This window comes from Mus caroli, unplaced genomic scaffold (assembly GCF_978045245.1).
Source record: "Mus caroli unplaced genomic scaffold, Mus_caroli_1 scaffold_7, whole genome shotgun sequence".
NCBI lineage: Eukaryota > Metazoa > Chordata > Mammalia > Rodentia > Muridae > Mus > Mus caroli.
Window position 1 is genome coordinate 59,932,239 of NW_028227262.1, and position 26,487 is coordinate 59,958,725.

At 51.7% G+C, this 26,487-nt stretch overlaps 2 protein-coding genes across 2 annotated transcripts in view; one reads left to right on the forward strand and one right to left on the reverse strand.

Moving 5' to 3' along the window:
• Nucleotides 1-19,200: 19,200 nt before the first annotated feature.
• Plxna1 (plexin A1) overlaps nucleotides 19,201-26,487 on the forward strand; it is a 46,150-nt gene continuing 38,863 nt past the window's right edge. Inside the window, exons 1-2 of the mRNA XM_021164374.2 lie at nucleotides 19,201-19,417; nucleotides 24,073-25,333. Coding sequence (XP_021020033.1) covers nucleotides 24,092-25,333 — 1,242 coding nt within the window. The 5' untranslated portion in view covers nucleotides 19,201-19,417; nucleotides 24,073-24,091. The remainder of the gene's footprint in view (nucleotides 19,418-24,072; nucleotides 25,334-26,487) is intronic.
• LOC147003919 (uncharacterized) lies at nucleotides 19,428-21,954 on the reverse strand. The gene is made up of 2 exons (XM_085840345.1): nucleotides 20,427-21,954; nucleotides 19,428-20,238 (listed from the first exon to the last, which is right to left on the reverse strand). Exons 1-2 carry the CDS (start codon nucleotides 20,522-20,524, stop codon nucleotides 19,602-19,604), a joined length of 735 nt encoding a protein of 244 aa, XP_085696471.1. The 5' UTR covers nucleotides 20,525-21,954; the 3' UTR covers nucleotides 19,428-19,601.

Below are 26,487 nucleotides of genomic sequence, written 5' to 3' on the forward strand. Positions count from 1 at the left end.
TGCCTTAGCCTGAGCCCTGCAGGGGAAAAGAACTTGCTGGGATGAGAGAGGTCACAGGTCACATGGCTTATTGATTGACCTTCAGTGATACCAGAGCATCCTCTATCGAGGAACAATGATCCTTTCAGACCCTCCCCCAGAGACCCCCGCTACTCCACATTGTCTGTCTTGGAAATCCCAGAGTGGCAACACACAGACATTCCTCCTATTCTACAAGCTCAGTCAGACTCCAGGGCTAGGCATCGGACACTGCCAGGCGTGTGAACACCTGGGAACTAGACTGCACAATCCTGTGCCAGCTCACTCTGCTGGGAAACAGGCCTCCTCCAGACCTGGCATAAATGGCAGCATATATGTGACTTACAGCACTGCTGAGCAGAGCTTCTATCCTGCTCTTTTTCAGCTTCCCTGTACCTTGCTTGTATCTGCAGACATTGGCAGGTCAACAGGCAGCCACTGGCCCCTAGGATCTCCCTCTCCTGCCTAGCAACTGCCAGACTACATAGCTTTCTCTGTGTCCCTCTGCAGGCCAGGACTGGTCTCGGGCTCAAGCCATCTGAGCAGTAGCTGCAGCAGATACATAGTCCCTCATCCCTGGCCTACAGCCTCTAGTTTAAGTGCACTGGTGGCACTGCTGGCTGCTTGAGGTAGAGAGGGAGGGCTGTCTTGGCCTCAGAATTCTGTGGAACCGTATTCTTCTCTGGGAATAGCAACACTGACCAGCCTCAGCTGGGGTCTGTCTAAAGAAACCCTGGGGCTGAACCACAGGAGCAGCTTGTCAAGGCATCTCACTGACAACAGGTGGCTGTGAGGTTTATCTAAACTACAAAGCCTAGAGGGTCTTAGGACCAAAACATCAGAGCTCAGAAGAAGCTGACTTGGGATACCCTGAGGAACTCCAGTCTCTAGCAAAGGTCAGGACAGTATAGGGGCACAGGTCCTTGGGCTATATAGTGTTCTGCAGGCTGCCTGACCGACCCTGTGCCCTTTATCCAGAGTCTCAGCCTAGCTTCCTGGCCACCGGAACTGAGAGCAGCCATAGAATCACAGCGGGGAGGAAGATCTTAATTGGCTTTCACTTGTCATTCTAAAGCTGGGAGATGCCTCATCCTATGAAGTGATGAGTGTCTAGAGCCAAACAAAGGAGGCTGACTTCCTAGAAAGTGCTGGGGAAAGCAGAAATCCTACACAGGAGATTAGCCACTTCAGAATTATTCCCCTTAAAGAAAGCACAGAAGGGGGCAGTGCAGTGAACTTTCCCTTGTGATTGGCCACCGCGGGGGCTCCTGTTCTAGGAAAACTGGTCCATTTCAGAGTTCAGCATGAGGACTTAGAACCCAGCAGGAAGGAGTAGCTTCACTCTAGAATGGTCTTGTGTACTAGAGCCCTAGCATGGCTAATCTGAAAAATGGCCATCTGTGAACTCTTAACAGTGCTGTTAGCCTGGGTCTCCCAGCATTGTGTCTCTCCACACAGCACACACATACACACACCTCACAGCACACACCAAACACAGACACACACACACTTTGCAACACACACTTTGCAACACACACACACATACCTCACACCACACACCAGACACGCACGCACACACACACACCATATCACATCCTTCTGCTTTTCCTTAGCTGGTGCTTAGTCCTAAGAGCAGGTTGTACTGTTCCAACTGCAAGTGGGCCTGGCTCTCCCCTACTACCTCCCCAGAACTCAAGGCACACCACCCCCAGCCTCTATCCTCCCTTCCTACTGTACCACAAGCACCCCTCATGGCAGCAGAACTTCAGGAAAAGCTTTCCATAAAGTCTCCGCCTCCACCTCCCAGTGCCACCCTGACAAAGCCAGCACATCCAGACTGAGGTCCTTGAGCCTCCACAACTCCTGAGACTTGAGGTGGGTCATTGGAGTGGACAGACCACCTATCACGAAAGCCTCATCCATCATTTCCTGTGCTATACTATTTGCTTCTGGAATGGTTTTGTCTCTAACTCAGAGTGGGAAAGCTGGCATGTGGTTACCAGAGAAAGAACTTGGGCCTCAGACCTAGGGACTCAGTCCCGCAAGTCCCTGAGCTTCAGTTTCCCCATCTACAAAACAGCTAAAGCCAGGTCCGGGATCTCTAGGGATGACTGTGAAGTGTTCTGTTTTCTTGGACAAACAGTTGAAGTTTGCAGGGAGTGCCACCTCCCAGCCCTAGTCTCTCCTCCCACAGAAGAAGAGCAGACAGAGACACACCGCACGTGGTCAGAGAGAGCCTGGAGGGGCTAGACCTGAAGCTAACAAGGCTGTTTCTTTTCAGGTGTGGTGGTCACAGGTTTTCTGTCATTTGCAGCAGAATCCCTAGGACAGAGCATGGTGGTAGAAAAAAAAAAAACCCTGTCACAGTATCTTGACTTCCCCTCTTCCTGAGCCAAGCTGTTGGGCTGAGGAAGGGCTGCAACAATGATGCAGCAGCATCTTCCACAGGCACCCAAGGAGCTCTTCCACTCAGCTTTGGTCAAGTCGGGGACACCAGTGCTGGGAGAGGAAGTGGTCATCTCAACTAGGCATCCTACCCACCCTTAGCGGCCCCGTGTCCCTACCCCAACCTTGATACTCCAAAGAATGAGGGTGTGTTAACTGCCTCTGCCAGATTCCTGTCTCTGTGTGTCCCCTGGTGGGATTGGAGGGGGTATGGCTGACTTCTCACTGCACCTTTCTCTTCCTGGGTCACAGAGATTGTGTGTGCATGGTGTATGAGTGTGCAAGTGTGGGTGTGCACATGTCCATAGAGGAGTGGGAGTTCTGTGCTTTGTGTATGTATGTATGGTCTGGTGTGTGTTCTCCTGTGTATACTGTTGTGTACCCAAGTGGCCAGCCTCCCTCAGCACACCTGCTGATATAGGCTGGACCTCATCCCACCTCCATGCCTTCCCTGATGCCAAAAGCAAGCTTCCCTTTAGGAAGTGTGTGTGTGTGTGTGTTTGTGTGTGTGTGTGTATGGGGGGGGGAGACAATGCATGGTGTATTCTGTGTATGCACATTGGTACACCCAGAACCTTGCCTGGATGAGGGGTATGTTAGACAGTGTGCACTTCAGGAATGTCCTGAAGCAATGCTAATAATTCCTACTGCTGGAGAACAATGTGATTTGTCATTCTCAGTGTAACCAGAAAAGTAGAGAACACCATGATTATTGAGGCCAGAGGGAACAGAAAGAGACAGGAACAGAAACCTCAGCTGGGTGTTGTGATAAACTCTAGATGAGCAACAGCAGGAAGCTCCTGGCCCACCAAGGGCTAGAGTCACAAGGAGAAAGGATTGCTGGTACCATGGGGATGCCGAGAGGGTACAAGGCACAGCTACAGAGGAAGGGCTGCCCATGGAGGAGAAAGAACTGTCCCCTGCTTAGTGAGCTTCATCCCATTACCCATCATCACTGAGCCTCCCAAAGCTAGACACAGCAGGGAACCAGAGGCTCAGGCAGCTGAGGGAGATGCAGCTGCCCCTACTGAGAAGGAAGGATCTGAATCGTGATGCAGCTGCTCACTGCTCTGTGGTGGCATGTGTGCCTGTGCCCAGATGGCCATGAGCAGTGGGTGTCAGTGCAGGGATGGGCATGGACCTGTGTGGTTTATACCCTGTCTTAGCAGGTAGTGGACAGCTGGCAGAGAATGATACCAACAGCCAAACCTAGCACTTGACAGACTTTAAACAGGAACCAGAACAGTGCATGTTTGTTTAAAGCCTTACACAGCAATATGGCATAATTACGACTATAATCATCTCATAGATAAGGACAGTAAGGCGTAAAAAATGTGAGTAACTTGCCAAAGAGTACACAGGAAGATCCAAAGACGGGACTCAGAGCAGCCTGGCCTTCAACCCCTGCCCTCAGCCTACACCACCTATTGGAGGTGGGCCCTGGCTGTGTCTGGGACAGAGCTACCCTTAACCTGCTTCTGAAATGCCCTTGCTTGTTCCTGGCTACCCAAACAGCGACCCTGACACAAGCCTAGTGTTGGCTGTAGAGGCTATATGATGACAGCCCATTCCTCCTTCATGACATTACTGTCCACAACAATGAGTCAGTATCAGCAGCCAGGTAGCCTTGAAACTCTTGCAAATTGGGACAGACTTGATCTGCCCCACTTTGTCCTTCCATTGTGACCTTAGGCAGACACCCAGAGAGTTAGTGCAGGGGGTTACAAGAGGATGAGAGTACTCAGTACAAAGCAGGGCAGTCACTGTGACTTCCTAGGGGTGCTGGCTGGGTAAATGCATCAAACTTTGTCTTTTAAAATGGAGGATTCCAGGGCTGAGAGATGGTGCAGTGGTTAAGAGCGCTGGATGCTCTTCCAAAGGACTCCGGTTTGATTTCCACCATCCACATGGTGGCTCAAAACTTCCTGTAACTCCAATCTCCAGATCAGACATCCACTAGCCTCCACTGCCACCAGGCACACAGAGTAGTGCAGAGACATATGTGGATGCTGAACGAACGCCCAATGTATAATTAAGTAAATGCAGTCTCACAGAGCATAGTAGTGCACACCTGTAATCCTGGCTAATCAGAAAGCTGACAAGAGGACTACAAGTTTGAGACCAACCTGGACAACTTAATTAACAAAACCCTGTCTCTAAAATAAAATATTCCCAAGGACTGAGGATGTAGCTCAGCGGTAGATTTGCCTAGTTGCCAGGCTGTGGGTCCAGTGCCACAGACTAACAACAGAGTTTCCAAGTTCACAAAAAGCGAGCAAGTAAAAGCTTTCTATGTGCTGTATACAGAAGATAGCACCCTAGTTCTGGGGTCACGAGCTGACTAGAAGAAAGGGGGGTAGGGGTAGAAAAAGATATGCCTGCAGCTGCCTTCAGGAGAGCAGAGAAGGCTGCAATCCAAGACAGAGACAGAGGATACTACCAGACTGAGCCTTTGGAACAACAGGGAGACAGTTCACGGGAGCCTTACACACCTTACACTAAAGCTGCAAAATATACAAGGTCAAATTTGCAGATTTGACTGAATAAACCAACACTGCATTTACAGATTTAGGATTTGCATGACTCGTGTCCAGCAGTTGTCAGAACTGGTGCTAGAAGTGGAGGGTGAGAGTGTGAGGGAGTGAGGGAAGAGTTAGTTTTCACATGGATGCATAACAATATTGATCCAGGCATCTTCTCAGGCCAAGTTGTAAAGGCCTGACAGACGAGCCCAAGGCAGTTCTTCCATTGGCCATGAGCAGCTCTTGTGCCATCTACCTTCTCTCTTTATATGTGCCCATACAACCTGCCAGTGGTAGGAGCTGAGATCCCACCTGGTTCCTCCAAGACCTGCCACTGTGGGCTGCTGGTAAGAACACTGAGTTCTTCCTCCAGGAAGGACAAGCTGAGGACTGGATCCTACATCTGATGAGGAGTGACTCAGGCTGGCTCTTGTGCTCAGTGTGGGGTAACTAAAAGGAGGTCCTTGCAGGGCTGGGCAAGGGCTAGGAGACTCTGGTAGCCCTGCTTCTCCCTCTGCCTCTACTGCCTGCCCTTTGCCAGCACAAGGTTTCTCTATAAATGTCCTGCAGGCTCAGGTTACTCCTTGCTTCTGCATCGCTACACAGAGAATGAGTGTCCTAGCATAATCACTGTGTCCTGAGGACTCTCAAGGAAGGGTCATACGCAGTCCATTTTCTCATGTGGTCAGAGTCCAGCAAGAGAGATGGGTATCCAGTGTCGGGTATGGTGAGTCCATCAGTGGGAAGCCCTGAGAGCTTGGAGCCTGGGTCCTCCCGCTCAAGGATCAAAGTGGAAGGAGGCAGGGATTAGAAAGGGAATGTTGAATTCAGAGCTAAACCAGAACTGGCTTGGTGAAGTAAGTGCCTTGTAAGGGCAAGGTCCACATGCCTGTGGGTAGGGGACATAAGACAGAGTGATCAATCCATAAGCAGGGCCACTCCAACAAGAGTGTTAGGTACTTGCTGTGCAGCACAGAAATGAATGCAAGCCTCTTGGGAAGGAGGGAGGGAAGGAAGGAAGGAAGGGAGGGAGGGAGGGAGGGAGGGAGGGAGGGAGGGAGGGAGGGAGGGAGGGAGGGAGGGAGGGAAAGGAAGGGAAAGGAAGGAAGGAAGGAAACTTACCAAGACACAAAGATGGGTGTCCATCCAGAGAGAAAGGCCAGAGGTTCAGAGCATGTTATCAGCTCTCCCGTGGGAATAGGATAATGGCTGTGGGTGATACTAATACTATTTTCTAATATTCTCAACTGACATTTTTTTTTTTTTTAGTTAGGGTCTCTCATATCCCAGGATGTCCCAAAACTCAACTGTGTAGCTAAGTAGTGGCTTTGAAATTTTTTAACATTTTATCGATTTTCTTTGTGAATTTCACATCATGCACCCAAAAATCCCACTCATCTGTCTATATCTTCATTCCACCCTTGCAACTTCCCCCCCAAAATAAAAAATAAATAAACATACAAAACAAAAATTCTCATCGTGGCAGCTGTAGTGTGTCACACAGAATACCTATGTCTAGGGTCCACATATCTTTACTTGCAAATGTTCATTGCAGTGAGTCATTGGTCTGGTTCAAAGCCTCTGGCTTCTGCTATACAAGCAATACTGGGTATTGTCCTCTTCAGGACTCCCCTCAGATATACTGTTGTTGCCTTGTGTCATGGAGATGTACAGAGCTTTGGATCTGTAGAACTTGCCCCCTCACATGCTCCAGTAGTTCATAGATGGAGTAGATATGTGGTTGGCCAACTCAAAGCCCTGGAACTGGGTCTGGGTGATAGTTGAGTTCATCAGCCCACTAGCTCTCATGCACCCACACCCCAGGGAGAGCTCTCTAGCACTGCCCATGCTAGCTCACTCAATGCCATAGCTGGTGAAGGGCAGGGCCAGCTCTCCACCTGCACAGGTGGCAAGGAGCAATGGGGATGAGAGCATCTCTCCCTCACCCATGCCATCACACCACAAATGGGGTGGGACCAGCTCGGCACAGTGCTTGGACATCAACATGGCCTCAGGTAGCAGCCCAAACCAGGGCTATCTGCATGTCCTTTGGTAGTAATACATGCCTCAGACATCAACACAGTCACTTGCTGCTACAGTACCAAGGACCAAGACATGGCTTGGTGGCAGCATGGGCCCGGATGTCACCATGGCCTCAAGTGGCAGCACAGAATCCTTGTATCTGCCCATTTCTCACTGCATGGAGTCTCCAGTCCACCTTCCTCCAGTGTATAAACCCCTCAGCATCACTTTCTCCCCCAACTCTCCACTACACACTCCATCTTTCCCATCTTTTCATCACCTATTCTCTCATTATAGTGGTGCCCACAATGAGTACCTAGGTGTCTTTCTTCCAGATTCCCCCTGAATTCTTGATTCCCCTGTCTTTCACGTCCTGAGATCATAGACCTGCACTGCCAGTTTATATAATGCTTCAGTATCAAGCCTACTGCACGCTAGACAGGTGTCTACTAACTGAGCTTTCCCCCTGCTCCAGCAATGGGCAAACAAGAGGGTGTGGCTCTTTATAGCCTCAGGTCATGAGACAGGCAGCTTCTTCCCTCCTATGTATCTGAGCCCTTGGCTCTTGTTACAAAGGCTAGCTTTGCTCCAATCCTGGACAGTTTGACCCTCCTCGAACAGCAAGGTGCTTCTGCCTTCTAAGCAGAGGCCAGCAGAAAGGCAGGGTCTAGGGTATTTATCCTTGAGAGACGATCAGGCAAGAGGCCTTTCTGCACCCACCAGATACCCATACAGACCGTCTTGGTGTGCATCACAGTCACTCTTAGGCACTTGCTGAAGACAGCACAGAGTAAAACCAGGGGAGGGTACCCTTGAGTGTGGAGACCTGTGGGAAGACATAATAAAAGGAAACTAGTAGGGTCACAGAATGCCTGAGGTGGACTCTGGTGCTCTTCTTTTCCCCTCTCCAGGTTCCCACTGCAGACTCAGGCTAGCCTGCAGTCACCCTAGATCTGGGACCAGGAAGTCCAAAGCAATTCACTCTGAAGGAAGTACATTCCACCTCACATGAAAACCTGCCTCATTAAATTTAATGTGCTGGTTATTCCTGTTAAATAAACATCAACTAATTATGAAAAACATATTTGCTAAAGTTTGACTATGGAATGTATGAACCAATTACATGGTTATTCAGCCTCAAGACACACGTGGTAATGAGGTGGGTTATAGACTAGCAGCAGGTAGGGACGGCTGAGCCTGGCTCAGAGGAGCTCCTTTCCTGCTTCCTTCCAAGAGAATAGGAGCCCTAAAGAATGTTCATATCCTGGAGAATCAGCGTCTAGGCATACTGGGGTCATATGAAATCACAGTCCTTCAGCATGAGCAACAGACTTGACCGACAGCCACCTTAAATAAAAATTCTTATCAGATTGAGTTGTTCAAAAGAGCCTCAGGCATAGCTAGATCTAGTGGTTAAAATCCATTTATTGAGACCTAGTCTCTTTAGCTGTTTTTCTCTGTTGCCCTTGGAAGTCCCAACAAAGCCTCAGTTTAACCCTATGAAATTTCTTTTCCCTGTACTTTCAGATTGGGATTCGAGATCATTTTTATTTGGTTGGTTGGTTGGTTGGTTGGTTGGTTGGTTGGTTGGTTGGTTCTGTGTAGCCCTGACAATCCTGGAACACTCTGTAGACCAGGCTGGCCTCAGACTCAGAGATCTGGCTGCCTCTGCCTCCGAAGTTCTGGGATTAATGGTATGTGCCACCACAGCCTGGTGATCCACACTCATTTTTTTAAACCACCTTACAACTAAATATCTAACATCATGAAACTCTTGAGAGTTTCATAAATATAGGCATAGGTGCAGCTCAAGGAAGCACCTGTCTCATGTGTGTGAAGCCCTGACTTCTGGGCCCTGTTCTTGGAACACGAACAAAGCCATGATAACTTACTGAGGAAATGCAAAATAAAACCATAAAAAGTCCTATATACCTAGCCAGGGCAGAAATGAAGAGCAAGCAGCCCTACACAGGCTCCCTGATGCTGCTACTGGGGACAAGTGGTGTGAAAGGATGGAAATGGCTTGGTGGGGTTTGGAGAGAAGGGAGATTTTTGGTTTGGTTTGTGTGTGTGTGTGTGTGTGTGTGTGTGTGTGTGTGTGTGTGTGTGTGTGTGTGTGTGTGTGTGGATGTTTTACCTGAATGTATGTCTCTGTGCCACATGTATTCCATGCCTGCAGAGGCCAGAAGAAGATATAGAGTCACCTGGAACTGGAGCTACAGAAGGTTTTAAGCCACCACATGGATTCTGGAAAGTGAATGGCAGTACTCTGGAAGAACAGTCAGTGCTCTTAACCCGCTGGTGGCTTCTTAAGGAGCTGAGATGCCGTTGCTTCACCTTTGGCTTGGCATTCAAGAGAATGACCACCTTTGTCCTCTCTGCCCATACAGGATGTCACATAGATTTATTCACAGAAGCCAAGGACTTAGAGCAGCCCCAACCTACCTGTGCTCCTGAGAAGTCACACTGTACAGTGAAGAACTAGAACCATGCAGTCCTGCAAGAGAGAAAACCTTCACAGAACCCACTGCTATGTTTGCTTTCTTTCAAAATCGTGTGCATTCATGTATGTGTGCATGCATGCACATGAATGCAGGTTCCCACAGAGGCCAGAGGCGTTGGATCCCTCTGGAGCTGGAATTACAAGCAGTTGTGAGCTACCTGGCATGGATGCTGAGAACCAAACGCCAGTCCTCTGGGAAAGCAGCTGAGCCATCTTCCCAACCCATGTGTTTGCTTGCTTTTGTTCCCTCCCCAACAGGACCACAAACCTGGGCTAGCCCAGCACACATCTCACCAATCTGGGTTGATGCTGGGCACAGTCACCTGCATCATCAGTCACTCAGGCTGCAGAGTAGAAGTGACCAGACTGCTCCTCCAAAGCAAAACTTTACTGTGTGTCCCTGGCTGTCACCAGCTGTCTCATGGCCCTTGATTTTATAAGGCTGTCTCTTCTCTTGCATAACATATATATGTTCAGAGCATCTCCGCTCCTTTGCCCTATCTAGAAGCTAATCACACATCTAAGAGGAGGCAAAGATGTGACATAGTACTTCTGATCATAGATGCAGGACTACAGCACTCATGCTGGCATGGGCAGGGGCGGGGGGAAGTGACAGGGCTACCTGGAAAAGCCTCCCTAGATACTTTCATTTCCTTTGTCATCTCTACTCTCACCCTAGATGTGGAGTAGGTAAACATGCTATGGCATCAGGAATGAGGGACTTTCATATATGTATATAATCATAAAATGGTGTGGTGCTGCATGTTTAAGCCTGTGCACTTTATGGAAATGAAAGGGAAGAAAGGGGAGGAGGAGAAATAGAGAGGAGGCAGGGTAGAGAAAATGGGGAGGTATTCATCTTTAGGCGCTCCTGAGGAGTAGTCGTTCAACCTTTTGGTAAGAGGAAAGACAGACTAAATACATGCATGGATGCTTCTGAGTAACAGACTGTGTCTGCAGAGGACTGGAGATGTCCTGCACTTGGCTGTTTGAGCCCAGGCTGCTATCATTTCTCTCCTGCTGTCCTGAGTGGGACTTGAAGAAAAGCTTCTAATTGTGTTTCATTTTATGTACTACTTGAATAAAAAGAAAAGAACACCTATGTTAACCATGAAAACAGTAGTTGTTTCAGCTAAAGGCTGGGCTGCATGGAGGTGCAGGGATCTGGGGCTGTCACCATGCTGCCCCACACAGTTGAGAGGTACGTGCTACGGTTTTAGGCTAAGAAAAATTCTTGTATTTCCTAAACTGTGGCAGCAAAGGAGGACTGTTTTGTGTGGTTCTATTGCATCAGAGCCATGTGAAAAGGATGGATTTTCAGCATATGAGAACAGTGCTAAGGTGGAGCCAAGAAAAGTGTCCCTGGATTCAGCCATGTCTAAAGCTCAATGTCCTTGGGCCAGAGTGAGTCTGCAGTTAGTAAAGCCGGGTTTCCACAAGGACGGATGTCGGCCAGCCCACACCTGTGAGCTCCTGCCCATTGCTGATGTCTGTTGTCCATTCTAGTCATTAAATAGTTGGAACGTCATTTTAGAGTCTGCTCCTTGAGTCAGATAATATTGCTACTCTGGACAGTGCTTCCAGGGCATGGAGTATTGGCCAAGTAGTGTGTGCCTAAGAGGAGCAGGCTGAGCAGTTGGATGTGAAGCAATGGCTCTGGTACCTTCACACAGTCCCTGTGGATCTAAGCCCATGCTGAAGAATCCCAAAGCCCATGACAGATATCACTGCTTTTGAGCTACTGTCAGCACAAGCCAGAGAGCAAAAGATGCTGATATTCTGTCCAGACTTTTTTGGCCCAAGCAGAGGCTTGGGGAGTCTGAAGCCACAGCTAAGATCAATAGGATGATCCCACGGAAGGATATCCTTCCAGAATGGAGTACCATTCACACAGCACATAGTGTCAGGGAAATCCCTAGAGGCTAGCAGGGGCAGAGCAAGTCTTCGGGGTGGTGCCAGCTGCAGAGAAGAGCCTCTCTCCCCACAAACTGTTGTGTCACAGGTTCTCTGGACTTGGTGCCCGGCCATCCAGGGTCGCTTACTCTGACCTAGAGCATGTCACTCTGCTTCTTGATGATGCACACTAACGCGCGCGCGCACACACACACACACACCTCCCCTGTTGGTCACAAAGCATGAGTCTTTACCTTTTGCTTTTGCTCTGGTTTTTAGTGACCCTGAATCTGCCCATGAGCCCCCAAAAGAGGCTGAGGTGTCTGCCTGTTTGTGCTTGTAGACCTGTGCTCTTTCAGAGGGAGACTATGACTGTCCTGGGCCATTCCTGTAATGGAGGCTTCCTTGTAGAGTTGATGCAGTGGGGATAGAAAGTGACCGGACTACCTGGAAAACCCTCCCTGGTTACCATCCTTAACTTTTTCATCTCCATTCACACCCTAGACTCAGAGCAAATGAACTGTGACAGACAGACGCAGAGCATCAAGTGGCATAGCTGTGGGCCATGCCCTAGGTCCTGCTGCCACCCCAGGGCTGGGCTATATCTTCCAGGGACTCAACAGGATTTCCAAGTGCTCACACAGATAGGCATGAGGCTGAGATCGGCACTCTCCCCACATAGGTAGGGATGCTACTTTCCAGGCCCCCTTCCTGGAGTCATGCCCTGAAGCTACCGTGCAGGAGGAGCCATGTCACAAGCCACACAGGGATCAGGTAAGTCACCAAGGATCCCAGCCTCAGGAGAGTTGTAACCTACACAGCCAACATGTCAGTGGTCAGTGATGAACCACAGCCTGTGGCTGTCCTGCTCTAAGGATTCAGCCACTGGAACATAGACTGCCCTTCCTACTGCCTCTCTGAATACCCAGCAGAAGTCAGGGATACTACACAGCTGCTTTCAGAAGCCTTTCATCTCAGGGGCTAAGGACATTAATAAATGCCATATTCAATCCCTAACCCAGCCACACTCTAGCTGTGGCAGACACGGAACTACATGGTAAGGGTGATGGGGCCTGGCTGCATGAAGTTCCCATTCTGGGGTAACCAATTACAGCTAAGTTGACAAAGGAGTACTAAGAGCTGAGGAATAATGAACCCAAGTGGGGAGTATCTCCCATGAAGGGCTCGGGGTTCTGGAGAAAGGATGTGAGCCAGCCCCGGAGAATGAAGAGATGAGTTCTGGGATCTGGAGACTAGAGCTCTCTAAGCCCCTATAGTAGCTTCCAAGAGTGGACCCTGGAGGCCCTGTAGCAGCCTTGTCCAAGAAGCAAAACTTGCAGCAAGCTGGGAAAGGGTCAAAGAAACAGCCAAGGAATTTTCTAAAACTTTATTTTGAAATCATAATTATTATAGACTCACAGGAAGTTGGAAAGAGCAGAGGGAGTCTTGTGTTTACTGTTCTCCTCAGTGGTCACACCATCTTGAGATGAGGGCATTGATCCTGGGGTCAACAATTTCTGTGTCATTTTGTCATGTGGACTTATATCACCATCACCAACGTCAAGTTATGCAATTATTCCCTTGAGTTGGAAATAGTAGCTTACTCATATGACCTCAGCATTCCTGGGGTTGAGGCAGGAGGATTGCTGCAAGTTTGAGCCCAGCCTAGGCTGCATATTGAGTACCAGGCTAGCTGATGCTACCTGGTAAGATTCTGTTTCAGATGAGACAGGAGGTGAGAGAGGGAAGGAAGAGAAGAGAAATTTGTCTTGGCTTGAAGTTCTGGCAGTCCAAGGTCAAGGGTATCATTTGGTGATGGTCTCTTGCTATGGAATCTTGTTGCTCAGGGTATCATGTAAAGAGGGACAGGAAGCATGAATGTGTGTACATTTTCTGGTCCTGCCTCCCTTTTCTTTTAAAGCCACCAGGATTCAAAGAGGGTCTACATCTGACATTCTATATCCTAGTCTTCCCACAGGCCCTGGCCCTAAACATAGGGAGAGTTTCTACTCCTTAAAACTCCACAGGGGGCTTAAACTTGAATATACAAACCTCAGGGGCCCTGCTCTAATCACAGCCAGACCAGAGCACCCTTGTAGCCTCTAGTTTACCCTCCATCTCTGTAATTTTGTCATCCCAAAAATATTATACAAATGGAATCATGTCATTTGTTTACTGTAACTATTGATGACATGGCTATCTGCATTTTAATATTGCTTTGCTTCCAGTTTGTTGTTTTTGTTTTCTTTTTTCTGTTTGGTGTTTAATCTTGTCTTCTCTACCTTATTTTTAGTGTGTACAGATTTCTGTGGCTAGTGTTACATCATCTACTGGGACACCAGACAACATCTAAATTTCTATACGCTGCAACTGTCCATTGCATATATCTGTCAGCTTTCTCTTATTTTTAAAAATATCGCAAGATTCTTCCTTTTATCATTTCCTTTCTGCTGTGTCATAGCTTTCTTTAGCTACAAGGAGTGTGCATATGTATGGACTGGATAGTCTGCTGGTGAACACCTCTCATTTCTCCTTTGCCTATGGATTTTTCCATTGAGGTCCTGGAAGGATAGTTTTACTAGGTATAAAATGTATGATTATCATGTCTTCTTTCAGCATTTAGTAATGTTCTGCATCTTTCCGGACTTTATAATTTCTTTTTTGGGGGTAGGGGGCATGGGTTTCAAGACAGGGTTTCTCTGTATAGCCCTGGCTGTCCTATTCACTCTGTAGAGCAGGCTGGCCTTGATCTCTGAAATCCACCTGCCTCTACCTCCCAAGTGCTGGGATTAAAGGTGTGTGCCATCACTGCCCTGCCTAGACTTTATAATTTCTAATAAGAAATCTGTGTTATTTGAATCGCATACCCCCCTAAGGAAAGTGGGATTCCTCTAAAGCTGTTTTCAAGAATTTTTAAAAAGTTTTTGTGAGTGTGGTATGTCTTAGTGTGTATTTCTTTAGGTTTTGCTCTTTGGGGTTCACTCAAATTCTTGAATCTTTATGGCTACTTCTGTTTTGGCCGAGTTTAGAAATTTCCAGTCATTATTCCAGCTTCCCCCTTTTTCTTCTCCCTCTGGTACTTGGATGACATGGATGTTATAGGTTGTTCTATCCCAGGAGGCTTGAGCTTCTTCCCTCCCCCACATAACTATTTTTCCCCTGCTTTTCAGACTGGAGAGTTTCTACCACTTATATTTCTACCACTAGATTGTTGTTCCTTTGTCCCCTTTGTCATGTTGTGGCACTATCAGTGTGTGGGGGGGTTGTTTTTGTCTTTATACAATGTAGTTATTTCCTTAGTCACATGCCATATTTTTATTGTTCCCTTCACGATCATAACTACTCATTGAGACATCTTCTATGATGGCTGCTTTAAAATCCTCAGACCATGCCAATACTGATGTCATCCTTGTTGATGATACCTTTTATACCATTTGAGATGGTCCTTGCTATGACAGGTGAGTTTTAGAAATATTTTCACTGAAATAGAATTATATCATGTCTCATTCCCTTTCCTCCCTCCAGCCCCTCAGTTACCCTCCCTCCAGGCCTTCCAGTGTCTTCCTCCCACCTTTAGGTTGATAGTTTTTTTTTTCTCTTCATTGTTGTTACATGCATACATATGCTCACATACCTATAGAAATAGAACCTATTGAGTTTGTTTATGTTGTTTGTGTGTACGGGGTTCCAAGGCTTACCACTCTGTACTGGACGAACAAAAGGAGCTCATCCCTGGAAGAAGCTAAGTCTCCTTCTCCTAGCAGTCATTAGTTGCCAGTAGTTCTTTGTCTATGGGTCAGATCCCCTTCTGTGTTAACATGTCTATAGACATCACCATTGTTCCAAGAAACTTCCTTTCAAATGGTTGGTCAGGGTAGTCAAAGTAACTCCCAAAACAATAGACTATAGAGGTAGCACTTGGTTGCCTCTCAGGTTTTTGTTTGTTTGTTTTTTAATCAGCCCTTGAATATTTTGAGTTTGGTTTGTTGAGATTCTAGATCCTGCTTCCTTCTTCTATGTCACAGCTGTTCTCTTCTACCCAGTACCTGAGGTCAGAGTGGCACTGCCCATCACTGTCAAGAGGGAAGAGAAGTCTAACCTCTATACTTCTGTCTAGTGGTTTATAGAGCCATGGGGGTGGGGGTGTTGGACAAGACAAAAAAAAAGAAAGAAAACAAACAAACAAAAAAATCTCCTGTGCACCCAGGAGGCTCATGTCCTGCTTCTCTGGCACTTGGCACTGCAGTGGCCAAGAGCTCCCATGGGGGCTTCTGGAGTGGTTAAAGAAGCTTTCCATCCTTGAGGACATCAGCAGCACCACTGACTTGGAGTGCCAAGGCCCCAGAGAACCCAGGTCCTGATGAGCTGCATCCATCTACCTGAAGAGAATAGGCAGGCTATGAGGGTGCTTGTGGCCAAGCAAGCCCTCTCTCTGCAGTCCCAGCTCCTAGCCTAGGTACTTCTCTTTCTCTTCCTTTTAGAGGGCTGGACAAGAGCCAAGACCAAGCATGGGGCCTGTAAATACTTTCCACGGACACCCTCCTGCTCCTGGCCCTGAACAACTGCTTGCATTTACACTGATGGTTTCTGTTCAGGGAGCAGAGTGGGCTTCCCAGAGTCAGGTGATTGTACCTGGCCCCTTGTCAGGCCTCTCCTGTCCTAGGATGTGAAAACAAGCCAATGGGTGGGAAGCTCTTCTCTCACACACCTGCTCAACAGACATCAGGGGAACCAGGGGACCATGCCATGGGCTGGGTATGACTGGCCGTGCAAAGCTGTGGCAGAAACAGTAGAGGGAATGTTGTTAGAGGCCAGAGCGGGACTTGTCTCATGTGTGGGTGTGGGTATGTGTGGAGAGGGAAATCATGCATGAACTGGAGGGGCATACTGGTAAACCAGAGGGGTGAGCAGGCCAACAGGTGGACATATGGAGCCCTCTGTGATGGAGAGCTGTACAGTATATGTTTGTGAATATGTTCTGTATATGCAAGTATTCCCCAGGTATGTGCATGTGTCTTTATGTGAGCTCATGTTTGTGTGTACATGGCTATAGATGTGGGTGTATGCAATGTGTATGTACAGTGTACATATGCCTGAGTATATGTACATAAGTGAATGTATGTATATAGGCCTGAGTGTGAGTGCATGGATATGTACATTTGTATGCATGCCTGAGTTTGAGTACATGTATGTATGCATGTATGTATGCCTATACATGAGTGTCCCATATACGTGCCTATGAGTACATATGTGTTTATATATCTGAGTATATATATATGTATATGTACCTGTACATTTATGAATACCTGTGTGATGTGTGTACATGTGCATGCATATATATGTGGAGAATTCTGAACAGGAGGCTCTCCACCAACTCTACTTTGACCCTTGAGTCATGGGTGGAAGCCAGAGACAAGAAGGGCCCACAACCCCCCAGCTAGGAGGTGGCAGGAGGGAAGAGGGTGAAATGGGCTAGGAGGCTCTGGTGAGGGAACAGGGGGAAGACTGAAATGGCCTGAGGCTTTAACCTGGGTCTGGGAGAAGTGGGTCCTCCAGCATGCCTGGGCTCTCCCTATGCCTTCTTCCTTATCTCTTACCCCTAATATGGGGCTGTCTGAGGGGAGGAAGAGCCAGCTGAGCCCATTTGTAGGAGGGTCTGTCACAGGTGCAGAAATGGCCCTGAAACTGTTCAATGCTGGAGCATGTGAAGGGAGGGGCCTTAAGAACCTTATTAGGTCCCCTTGACCAGAACCTTGCTCCTGGGACTCCTCTCCTTTCCAGTTCCTGCAGGGAAGTGACCCCCAAAGGGGAAATGCAGAAGGAGGAGCCCTGGCAGCAGCAGTCACAGCAGCTGTGCTGACTCACTTCCTTTCTCTGCAATGTGGTCAAGCCAAAGCTGCAGGCCCAGGTTCAATTCCAGCTCTCCTATGGTCACAGGCTTTCTTCTTCTGCTGCTTCTCGAGACTCAATAAGACCACATAAAAAAGAGCTGAGACATCAGCGGAGGCACAGTGCAGCTGAGAGGGATCAGTGGAAACTACTAACTGATCCAAACCAATAGCCCCTAGCTGGATTTCCTCCAGAAAAAGGTTTGCAGAGGTCACCTATCCCCTCCTGTGGGATGGTAGCCTTCTTTGTGTAGCTTCTTTGGCGTTCTTCATGTATTCTGGATACCTATCCACTGTGTGTGGGTCACAAAACAGGAAGAGCCATGAGCACCTGCCTAGCTGTACTTCGGAAGACAGGTTGGCAAAGGCAGGTGTGAGCAGAGGCAGTAAGCCTCTGAAGCTAAGGAGCAGAGGCAACTCAGGGAACAGCTGGACAGGCACATCCCCAGTCTGCCTGTAACCTCCCCAAAGCGTTGCAAGTAGATTACCAAATCTGTGAGTCAGGTAAGGTTGTGGGCTGGAAAGCAGAGCCAACTATTGGAAGCAGACAGCTGTGCAACTAGGAAGACCACAGTTTGAACTGCACCTCTGGGCCAGACTCCAGGCTCTGCCACCAACCAGCAAGGGAGCTTGGGCAGGCAGGTCACAGGGCCTGCACAGTCTGTCTACCCCGTTTGTACAGCACAGCAGAGATTTGTACATTCAGTATGTAGTGCCTGTGGAGTCCGACGGTAAATGTAACTGTGGAAGAAGGGTCTCACCACCATTCAGAAGCAGAAAGAACCAGCGCCTACTTTCAGCCTGGCAAAATCAAACCATAGCCTTTTCCACTGTTGCTGACACTTCTCCATCACGTGGAGGGGTGGGGTTTCACTTGGGGAAAAACCAAGTTTGCATCCTCTGTTGAAGCTAAAGACATACCTACCAAGGTCTAGAGGAGGGGGCTCCAGTCCAGTAGCAGAAGAGAGGGTTAACTATCCAGAATAGCCTGTGCCACACAGTGAGAGCAAAGACTGACCACACGACCCTGCATTCCTATCAGAGAGGAAGGTGGGACACCATTTCTATAGCATCCTCAAACAAGCTACACAAAAGAATATGTCATTCAGGGAGACAAAATGTAAACGGTCACACCCAAAGAAAAACCAGACAAGGATGAGCACAGGGAAAGAGGGTGATGACTGCCTGGGAGACGAATGAGTACGGACAATGGTCCTTACCGGATGAGCTGCACTGAGTCCCCCAGGCTGTGCCCAGTCAGCACTCGCCCCTCCCACGACCACCTTTTCTGATTGCTCTGTTCTGTTCTGCGCACAGCTGCCTGCTTTGGTCTGGATGCCTTGCACTGGGTGGCCTTATTGAGAAAGGTTCTCTACGCGACCGAGACCTGGCGCAATCCAGCTCTGCAGGCCAGCCCCGCGCCCGCGATCGACCCGGCGAGGTCTCTATCCTGCTGGGGTAGTTCTAACACGCCCCGCTGCAGGACCGCGTACCGGACCGGACAGTCGTCCTCTGAGCTTAGGCATCCTGGCACGCGCCACCTCCTGGGGCCTGCGGGGTGCAGTGCCGGTCCCACCTAAGCGATCGTTGCGCAGGCCGAGATGAGCAAATAGGACCAGGGCAAGTGCTGCCTCCGGACTCAGTTTACCCTTCCGTGCACGAAAGCTGTACTTCCAGCCTGTGCTCCTTAAAGAGTGCATCGACTCCTGGGACCACCCGGACCACCTCACCCACCCCCACCCCAGTCCAGAGTTTTAAGGCTGAGGTGGCCATCGCCCTTTGAAGGCAAGCGGTGGGGCCCGCCGCGCGCGCTCTCGCCGCGGGGCCGAGCGCCCCCTGCAGGCAATCGCGGGTCCCGCCCCGCCCCCGGCCCCGCCCCCCGGCTTCGGCCGGCGCATGCGCGTGGCACGGCGCTCCGCGGGGCGGCGAGAGCGAGGCCGGTCCGCAGCCGCGCGGAGCTCAGCGCCCCATTCATGCTGGGCAGCGGCGACGCAGCCACGCAGCGGAGCGGAGCCCGGGCGCGGCGGCCTCGGCCTGGGCGGCCTGCGCGGCGTGGGCGGCCCCGCAGAGGGGCGAGCGGCGGGGCGCAACGATGGCCAGCGGCGGGACGCGCCCGGGGTTGGCGGGTGAGTCGGGGCGCAACTTTCCCCGCGGGCGGCGGGAGGCTCGTCGCGGCCCGGGGTCCCGAGTGGCCGGGGGGCGCTGGCGGCGGCCAGGGGGGTGTGCGCGGGGACTGCGGCGCGCGTGTCCGCGGCTGGCGTGTCCTGCGGTTCCGGCCGGGCGCCCGCGTGTGTCCGGGCGCGGTCTCCGCTATGGGCTGCCGCGTCCCGGCGGGTCGCAGCACGTCCGGGGCCCTACGATCCGGGGGGGCGCAATGTCTGTGGCCGCAGTTGCGGTCCCTTCCTCCAGGCAGGAGAGAAAGTTTGCAGTGGCCCCGCGGGAAGGGCCCTGCGGGTGCCCATGTCGGCCCGTGTTGCGCCGGGTCGGACCGGGCCGCGGGTGGGGACGTGGGCCGCAGGCGAGCGCCGCGCTGGGCAGGCCCGGGCAGGGCCGCGGGATTCGGGGCAGGTCCCTGGCTGCGCCTCGGGCCGGCCTGAGGCAGTGGGGTGGAAGTTGCAAGGCTTCGTGGGGACCCCCGCCCCCTCCGGCTCCGGCGCGCGAGTGGGCGCCGCAGCCAACCCAGGCCCGCAGGCCCTCCACCCGGCTGCAAGGGGCGGTGCGGTGCCACCGGAGAGGACGCCGGCTCGGGCCTCCTCGGCCTCCCCCTGCGCAGGGCCTCCACGGGTCATTCCTTCCCCGGAGGATTCCCCTCTTGCTTCCTGGACAGTCCCAGGCCTGGTGTACAGCGAGGACGGCGGCGGTGATGGGCTGACTCTGGCTGCTGTAGGGAAGGGCAAGTGTAGATTCCTGGGAGGCCCCCTCCGCTGCAGAGATCCCAGGTGCTGCCCTGGAAGGATACGAGAGGGCTTCAGAAAGGCTACTAGGTGGCCGGAGCCCTCTCAGTCTCATCGGTGGGGTGCTGGGGCCACGCCCCTTGAAAGAAAGGGGTGTGTTGGGGGGGGGGATGGGAACGAACTGAGCCTCTGCCCCTCTGCCAGGCTCCTACCTCTGTCTCTGGCTCCTGGTGCTACCTACCTCTTCCAGCAGGTGCTGCGGGTCTTCAGTCCCATCAGGGTGGTGCTATCCTGTGCTTCTCCAGCCCTCCTGGAGCACCCCCAGTTTTCCGGGTCCATTGCTTGTTGGGGGTGAGCAGGAGGAGGTGGTGCAGCATTAGGCTGGCCAAGAGTCTGCTGGGTTGGGGAAGCACTCAGCCAGTGCCCTAGGCAGAGGTGCAAAACAGGGACTCTTGCTTCAGGGCTAGGCTGTCAGGCAGTGGAGAGGTGGCCACTTGAAGCCCACCAAAGGTGTCTAAAGGCACAGAGGACAGCATGGGTGGAGGCTTGGGGTGTGTGGTCAGTGTTGGCTGAGGAATGTGTTCTTGGGTTTGGAACCAGACAAGATGTGGTGGACAAAGCCACATCTCTTGGAGCACCTGGACCGGAAGTGTGGGACCCCAGGGAAGACTAGAAGCTTGCACCCTTTCTGGAGAGCAGGACTCCGGGGCCTCCTTGTAGAGAGTAGACCGTTGGAGACCAACTCCTATGACCTCCCACAGGGTGGGGCAGGGTGACAAGGCAGGGCGATCCTTCTCTTGCCGCTGATGGGGAACCACTAGGTGAGATGTCAGTAAGCCTGTCCACAACCATAAGGCTCCAGAGCAGCTGGGCACAGGGAGCAAGCTGTCCTCCTATGAGGGCTTTGAGGGCTTTGTTTCTGAGCAAGAACCATAGTGTTACCCAGGGTTGGGAGAGAGCAGAGTACCAGCTCTCTGCAGTCCACTGGAGACCTGCTCCAGCGTGGCCCCTGGCCGAGTCCCCACCATATCTGCAAGCCCAGCTTCTCTCTCCTGGTCCCTGCTGCACACACCCAGCACCACCATGGCCCTCCTGTTTGACTTCTCACTTGTCCGGATCGGGGAGCTATGGCCGTTTGTAGTGCTCCCATCTGCGTGTCCAGCAGGTCCATGCTGACCCCCACCCCACCAGCATCCAGTGGACCTGGTTGTTGTAGAGCAGGTGGAAAGGCGTCACCTGGGAGTTTCCGTAGGCTACAGTGGCCAGGCAGCTCGCAGAGCCCAGAGTTTGTCTGTTCCCCTCCCCAAGCCTAGCTCAGCAGGCAGTATCAGACCATGCTTCTCAGACAAACATTGTTTTCGGAGGGACCTGGCCCCTGTGCTGCCAGGGTCTCCACAGCAGCTCTGCTTCCTTTCTGTCAGGGCTGGCTGTGTGACCTTGGATCTGTCTGGATCCTGAGTCTTTGTATCTGGGGAACGTAGCCTGGGCGTCTTGGCTAGTCTTTGTGCCATGGTAGGTGTAGGCTTGGGATCCCCTCTTCCCTGGATGGCAGCCCTGTACCCCCGGGCCAATCCCTTCCCAGCAGCTTCTGTTGGGAGGAGGGGGAGTGGGCCCAGGGCCAGGCTGGAGTTTGGATGGTGGCTTCTTCAGCCAGGTCCCTCCTGTTTAATATAAAAAGTAGGGCCCGTAATTGCATTAAGACGTGTATAATTATCCCGGAGGAGGGGAGAGCCCAGCCCCTGGTAATTGCAGGCCTGCTTTGAACTGATAAACGGTGAGTGATTCATGTTTTCTTTAGAGTTCACATAGACTCAGTGCTCAGCCCAGGCCCGTTTTGTCTGCGAGCAACCTGCTCTCTAGTCTGCTTTGGTTTTGAGGGTGGGAGGCCGATGCTGTGCTCCCCTTCTGGGTGCCTGTGGAGGCTCCTCTTGGCTGCTGGTCTAGGGACATAAAGCAGCTGACAGCCTGCAAGGAGGGTTCCTGCAAGGAAGTACCACCCTGCATTTGCCCTGGGATTTAGGCCAACACTCTTTGCTGCCCTGAACCTTAGTTTCCCCGTCTGCATGTATGGTGAGGATAGCTTTGCCCAGGCCTGGCCACTCCTAGTGTCTTTACTTACTTGCTCACTCAATCACAGTGTTTGCTGAATCTGCCTGGGCCCGGTGGCTCTGGACAGAGTGACCTATTTGCACCCAGCTTATGATCTTTTGGGAGAACATTTGAGCAATAAGTAAGCCAGAGCCACTAGCCAGACCTATGCCACAGATTAAGACAGGCACCTGCGTGCTGCCAGCTACTGCCTGTGCAAGCAGATCAGAAGATGCATCTCAGGGTTACCTGAGCAGGTGTGGGGCAGAGCAGAGCAAGGTGCCTTGCGCTCTAGACTCTGACCAGAGGAGTAAGGGCTGAGCACCTGTGACTGACTTCCTGCCTCTGGCTAATTCCCCACCTGGACTTACAGAAGGCATCATCTTTAAGCCTCGGTGTTCCCAGCTGTGAGTGGGGCTGTGGGGGAGGGCATGTGTGGGAGTATAAAGAAGCTGTGTATACTGGCTGACTGCCCACTCACCACACTAAACACTTCCATGGTCAGATATCAGCCAAGGAGTGGGGTAAAACCCCCAGCCACAAGCCCACAGGGCAGGCTCTGTGGCCCTGCTGTCCTCAAGAGTGTGGCGCCTACATGATCTTCAAACTGTTTAATCCAGTTTGAAACAAGTGTTGTCATTCCTTTGGCAGCTAGGGAAACTGAGGAAAAAGGATTGTCTCCATTAGGGCAGTTACATTTAACAGACACTACTCAGTCCTGGAAGGTGGCACCTTTCAGGGACAGTGGGTATACAGCTGGATTTGAGGTGTCATGCTAAAGTTTGGGAGGCAGTGCAGGCCTAAAAAGTGGCCCAAACTGTATCATGGCCGTGGGTGGACATGTTGGAGGAACCAGGCGTGAGGTCTGAGGGCTGGAATTTAGGAAGCCCTGAATCTCTCTGGAAGTCTTCTCTGCTTAGAGTCCAGTGTGAGGGTGGAGTACCTGGGAGGAGGCATCATGGGGAGTGTCCTCTGCATGGGGATGTGGGGATTCTAGTGGGAGCTGCTGCCTCTAGATCTGTCCTTAAAGTGCTGGCCTTGGAATTTGTAAGACACCAGGCCAAGGTCAGCCAGGGAGCAATGCCAGGGTCAAGATTCCATAGAAAGTGGCCCAGACTAGCCTGACCCAAGCTCAGAACTATTGCGTGGGTGGGGGGAACACTCTCTGGCCCTTGTGGGTGTGGATGCTGTGCTGGGGGCTGGTTAGAGTCTCGGGAGCAGTCCACACATTGGAGGGTATGTAATAGTGTGGAACATGGCTACCCTAAGCCAAATGGTGCATCGAAGCAACTGGCACTCTGTGGGGAGAGCATATGTGTAATTACAGCCTATTTCTGCCCTGTTTTGGTGGGACATTGATGCAGGAAACATGTCACCCATTTGAGACTGAGGATTTTGAAGGATCTTGATCCTTATTAGGGGATGGGCAGGCTCTGGGTCAGCGTCATATATACCCCAGACCTTTGGAAGTCGCTGTGTTCCTGGGCCCATTCGTGTCTTGCCAAGGGTGGCAAAGCCCAGGCTATAGCTGAGCGCCCCGCTGCTAGGCAGGTATCCTATGCTACTGCTGCATGCCTGTGACACTTTGGCTCACTCTTGCTGCCTCTGTGTCTCAGGACACCAAAGTGCCTTCTTTGCTCTAATCTGTCTGGGTCGTGGTAGAGGGTCTTTTTGTATCTGTATAGCACAGCGGCAAACACACAGGTGAATAGCTCAAAGAATGAGAAGGCCGTGCATGGATGCCCTGCGCATATGTGGGCAGCACCACACTCACACCCTCTTTTCCCTGCTCTTCCCAGGGCCAAGAAACCCAGTCCCATGATGCTCGCCCCTATAGGACCTGAATACTTTGGCTTGAGGCCCCAGCCCACCATGCCACTGCCACCTCTGAGCTCTCGGACACTGCTGCTGCTGCTGTTGCTGCTGCTGAGGGGTGTGTGGATAGCCATCAGCTCACCCCCGGCTGGTTTGGGTCCACAACCTGCCTTCCGCACCTTTGTGGCCAGTGACTGGGGCCTCACTCACCTGGTAGTTCACGAACAGACAGGAGAGGTATATGTTGGTGCTGTGAACCGTATTTACAAGCTGTCGGGGAACCTAACCCTGCTTCGGGCCCATGTGACAGGCCCTGTAGAAGACAATGAGAAATGCTACCCACCCCCCAGTGTACAATCGTGCCCACATGGTCTGGGCAGCACAGACAACGTCAACAAGCTTCTGCTGCTGGACTATGCTGCCAACCGCCTGTTGGCCTGTGGCAGTGCCTCACAGGGCATCTGCCAGTTCCTGAGGTTGGACGATCTCTTCAAGCTGGGCGAGCCGCACCACCGCAAGGAACACTACCTGTCCAGTGTGCGAGAGGCTGGCAGCATGGCGGGAGTGCTCATTGCTGGGCCACCCGGCCAGGGACAGGCCAAGCTCTTCGTGGGCACACCCATCGATGGCAAATCAGAGTACTTCCCCACTCTGTCCAGTCGCCGGCTCATGGCCAACGAGGAAGATGCTGACATGTTTGGCTTTGTGTACCAGGATGAGTTTGTGTCATCTCAGCTCAAGATCCCTTCAGACACACTGTCCAAGTTCCCGGCCTTTGACATCTACTATGTGTACAGTTTCCGCAGCGAGCAGTTCGTATACTACCTCACCCTGCAGCTGGACACGCAGCTTACCTCGCCCGACGCCGCTGGCGAGCACTTCTTCACCTCCAAGATTGTGCGGCTGTGCGTGAATGACCCCAAGTTCTACTCTTACGTGGAGTTCCCCATTGGCTGTGAGCAGGCTGGCGTGGAGTACCGCCTGGTGCAGGACGCCTACCTGAGCCGGCCGGGACAGGCCCTGGCCAAGCAACTGGGCCTGGCTGAGGATGAGGAGGTGTTATTCACCGTGTTCGCACAGGGCCAGAAGAACCGTGTGAAGCCACCCAAGGAGTCAGCGCTGTGCCTGTTCACACTGAGGGCCATCAAGGAGAAAATCAAGGAGCGCATCCAATCCTGCTACCGTGGAGAAGGCAAGCTCTCCCTGCCTTGGCTGCTTAACAAGGAGCTGGGCTGCATCAACTCGGTGAGCAGGAGTAGGGCAGTGTGGGTGGGGGCTCCCGCCACCCTTCCTGGGGTCACATTTCACCTACACCTTGGTGGCCCTGCTCTTTGTTGGATCTGCTTTCTACTTTTTCCCCTCCCTGGTTCCCCCCAACCTTGTGAGGCAGGACCTGAACCCAGCATATTGGGCCTGAAGTCTGCTTCTAACCATGACATTGCCTTGAACCTTAGGAAGTGGCTGGTGGCACCTGTCCACACAGCTCCAAACCCCTTGGGACACTGAGTGGTGGTGACCATTTTTAGTTTGTTCCCCTTTTACAAATGAGGTTATAGAGGATCAGAGGGATAGATTGGTTTGCCCAAGCTCACACAGCCAGTTAGAGGTAGAATGAGATTGGAGCTAATCACAAGGAGCCCAGGAACTGCTTCTGTGGAGTTAATCCTCCCGGCAGGACCCCCACTGTGCCCAGTGAGTGCTGAGTGCACGCTGGGTGGATACACTCCGAGGGGCCCTGACAGGGGCGGCCCAGATACCCTGTGATGGATACTCTGCAGCCAGTGTTCCCTGCCCCCAAGCCAGCTATTCCCTCAGGAGACAGCAGGTTTTCTATCTCAGAATTGGAGCCACAGGCTGCTCCTCAGAATAGAGTAGAGCAGCAGGAGTGCCTGGCTCCTATAGGAGTAATGTGAGTGTGACTGGGCTCTGAGTGCAGCGGGAGGTGAAGCCACCGCTCTTCTCTTGGCTTCTCAGGAAAGGCATTGTGTCCCCATGTGTCCCCTTGATGCCTTGCCCCTGGTCTCAGACCTGCCCGTTACTCCTTGATTATTTCCAGGGATTCCCGGCCAGACTGGCCTCCCTCTGCATCCATGGTAGTAGCCTCTACCCCAATAAACCTCAGTCCCCAGAGAAGGACCAGCTGTCCTCTTCCTTCTCCCCAAACTGCTGTCCTGCCTTTCCGCCCCCTCCTGGTGCCTCCACTCAAAGCCATCTCCGGAAACCTTGAGGTATTGATCGCTTCCTGCACGCACAGCAAGTCCCCCTCTCTTCTCTGTGCCTTCTGCTTGTACCCACTCCCTCCTGCCTTAAACACAGCTTTTGTTTTGCAAGGTGCAAATGTAAGATCTGCAGAAGGAAGACTTCCATTGGCTGCCTCCCAGCTCGAGGCCATTTCTTTC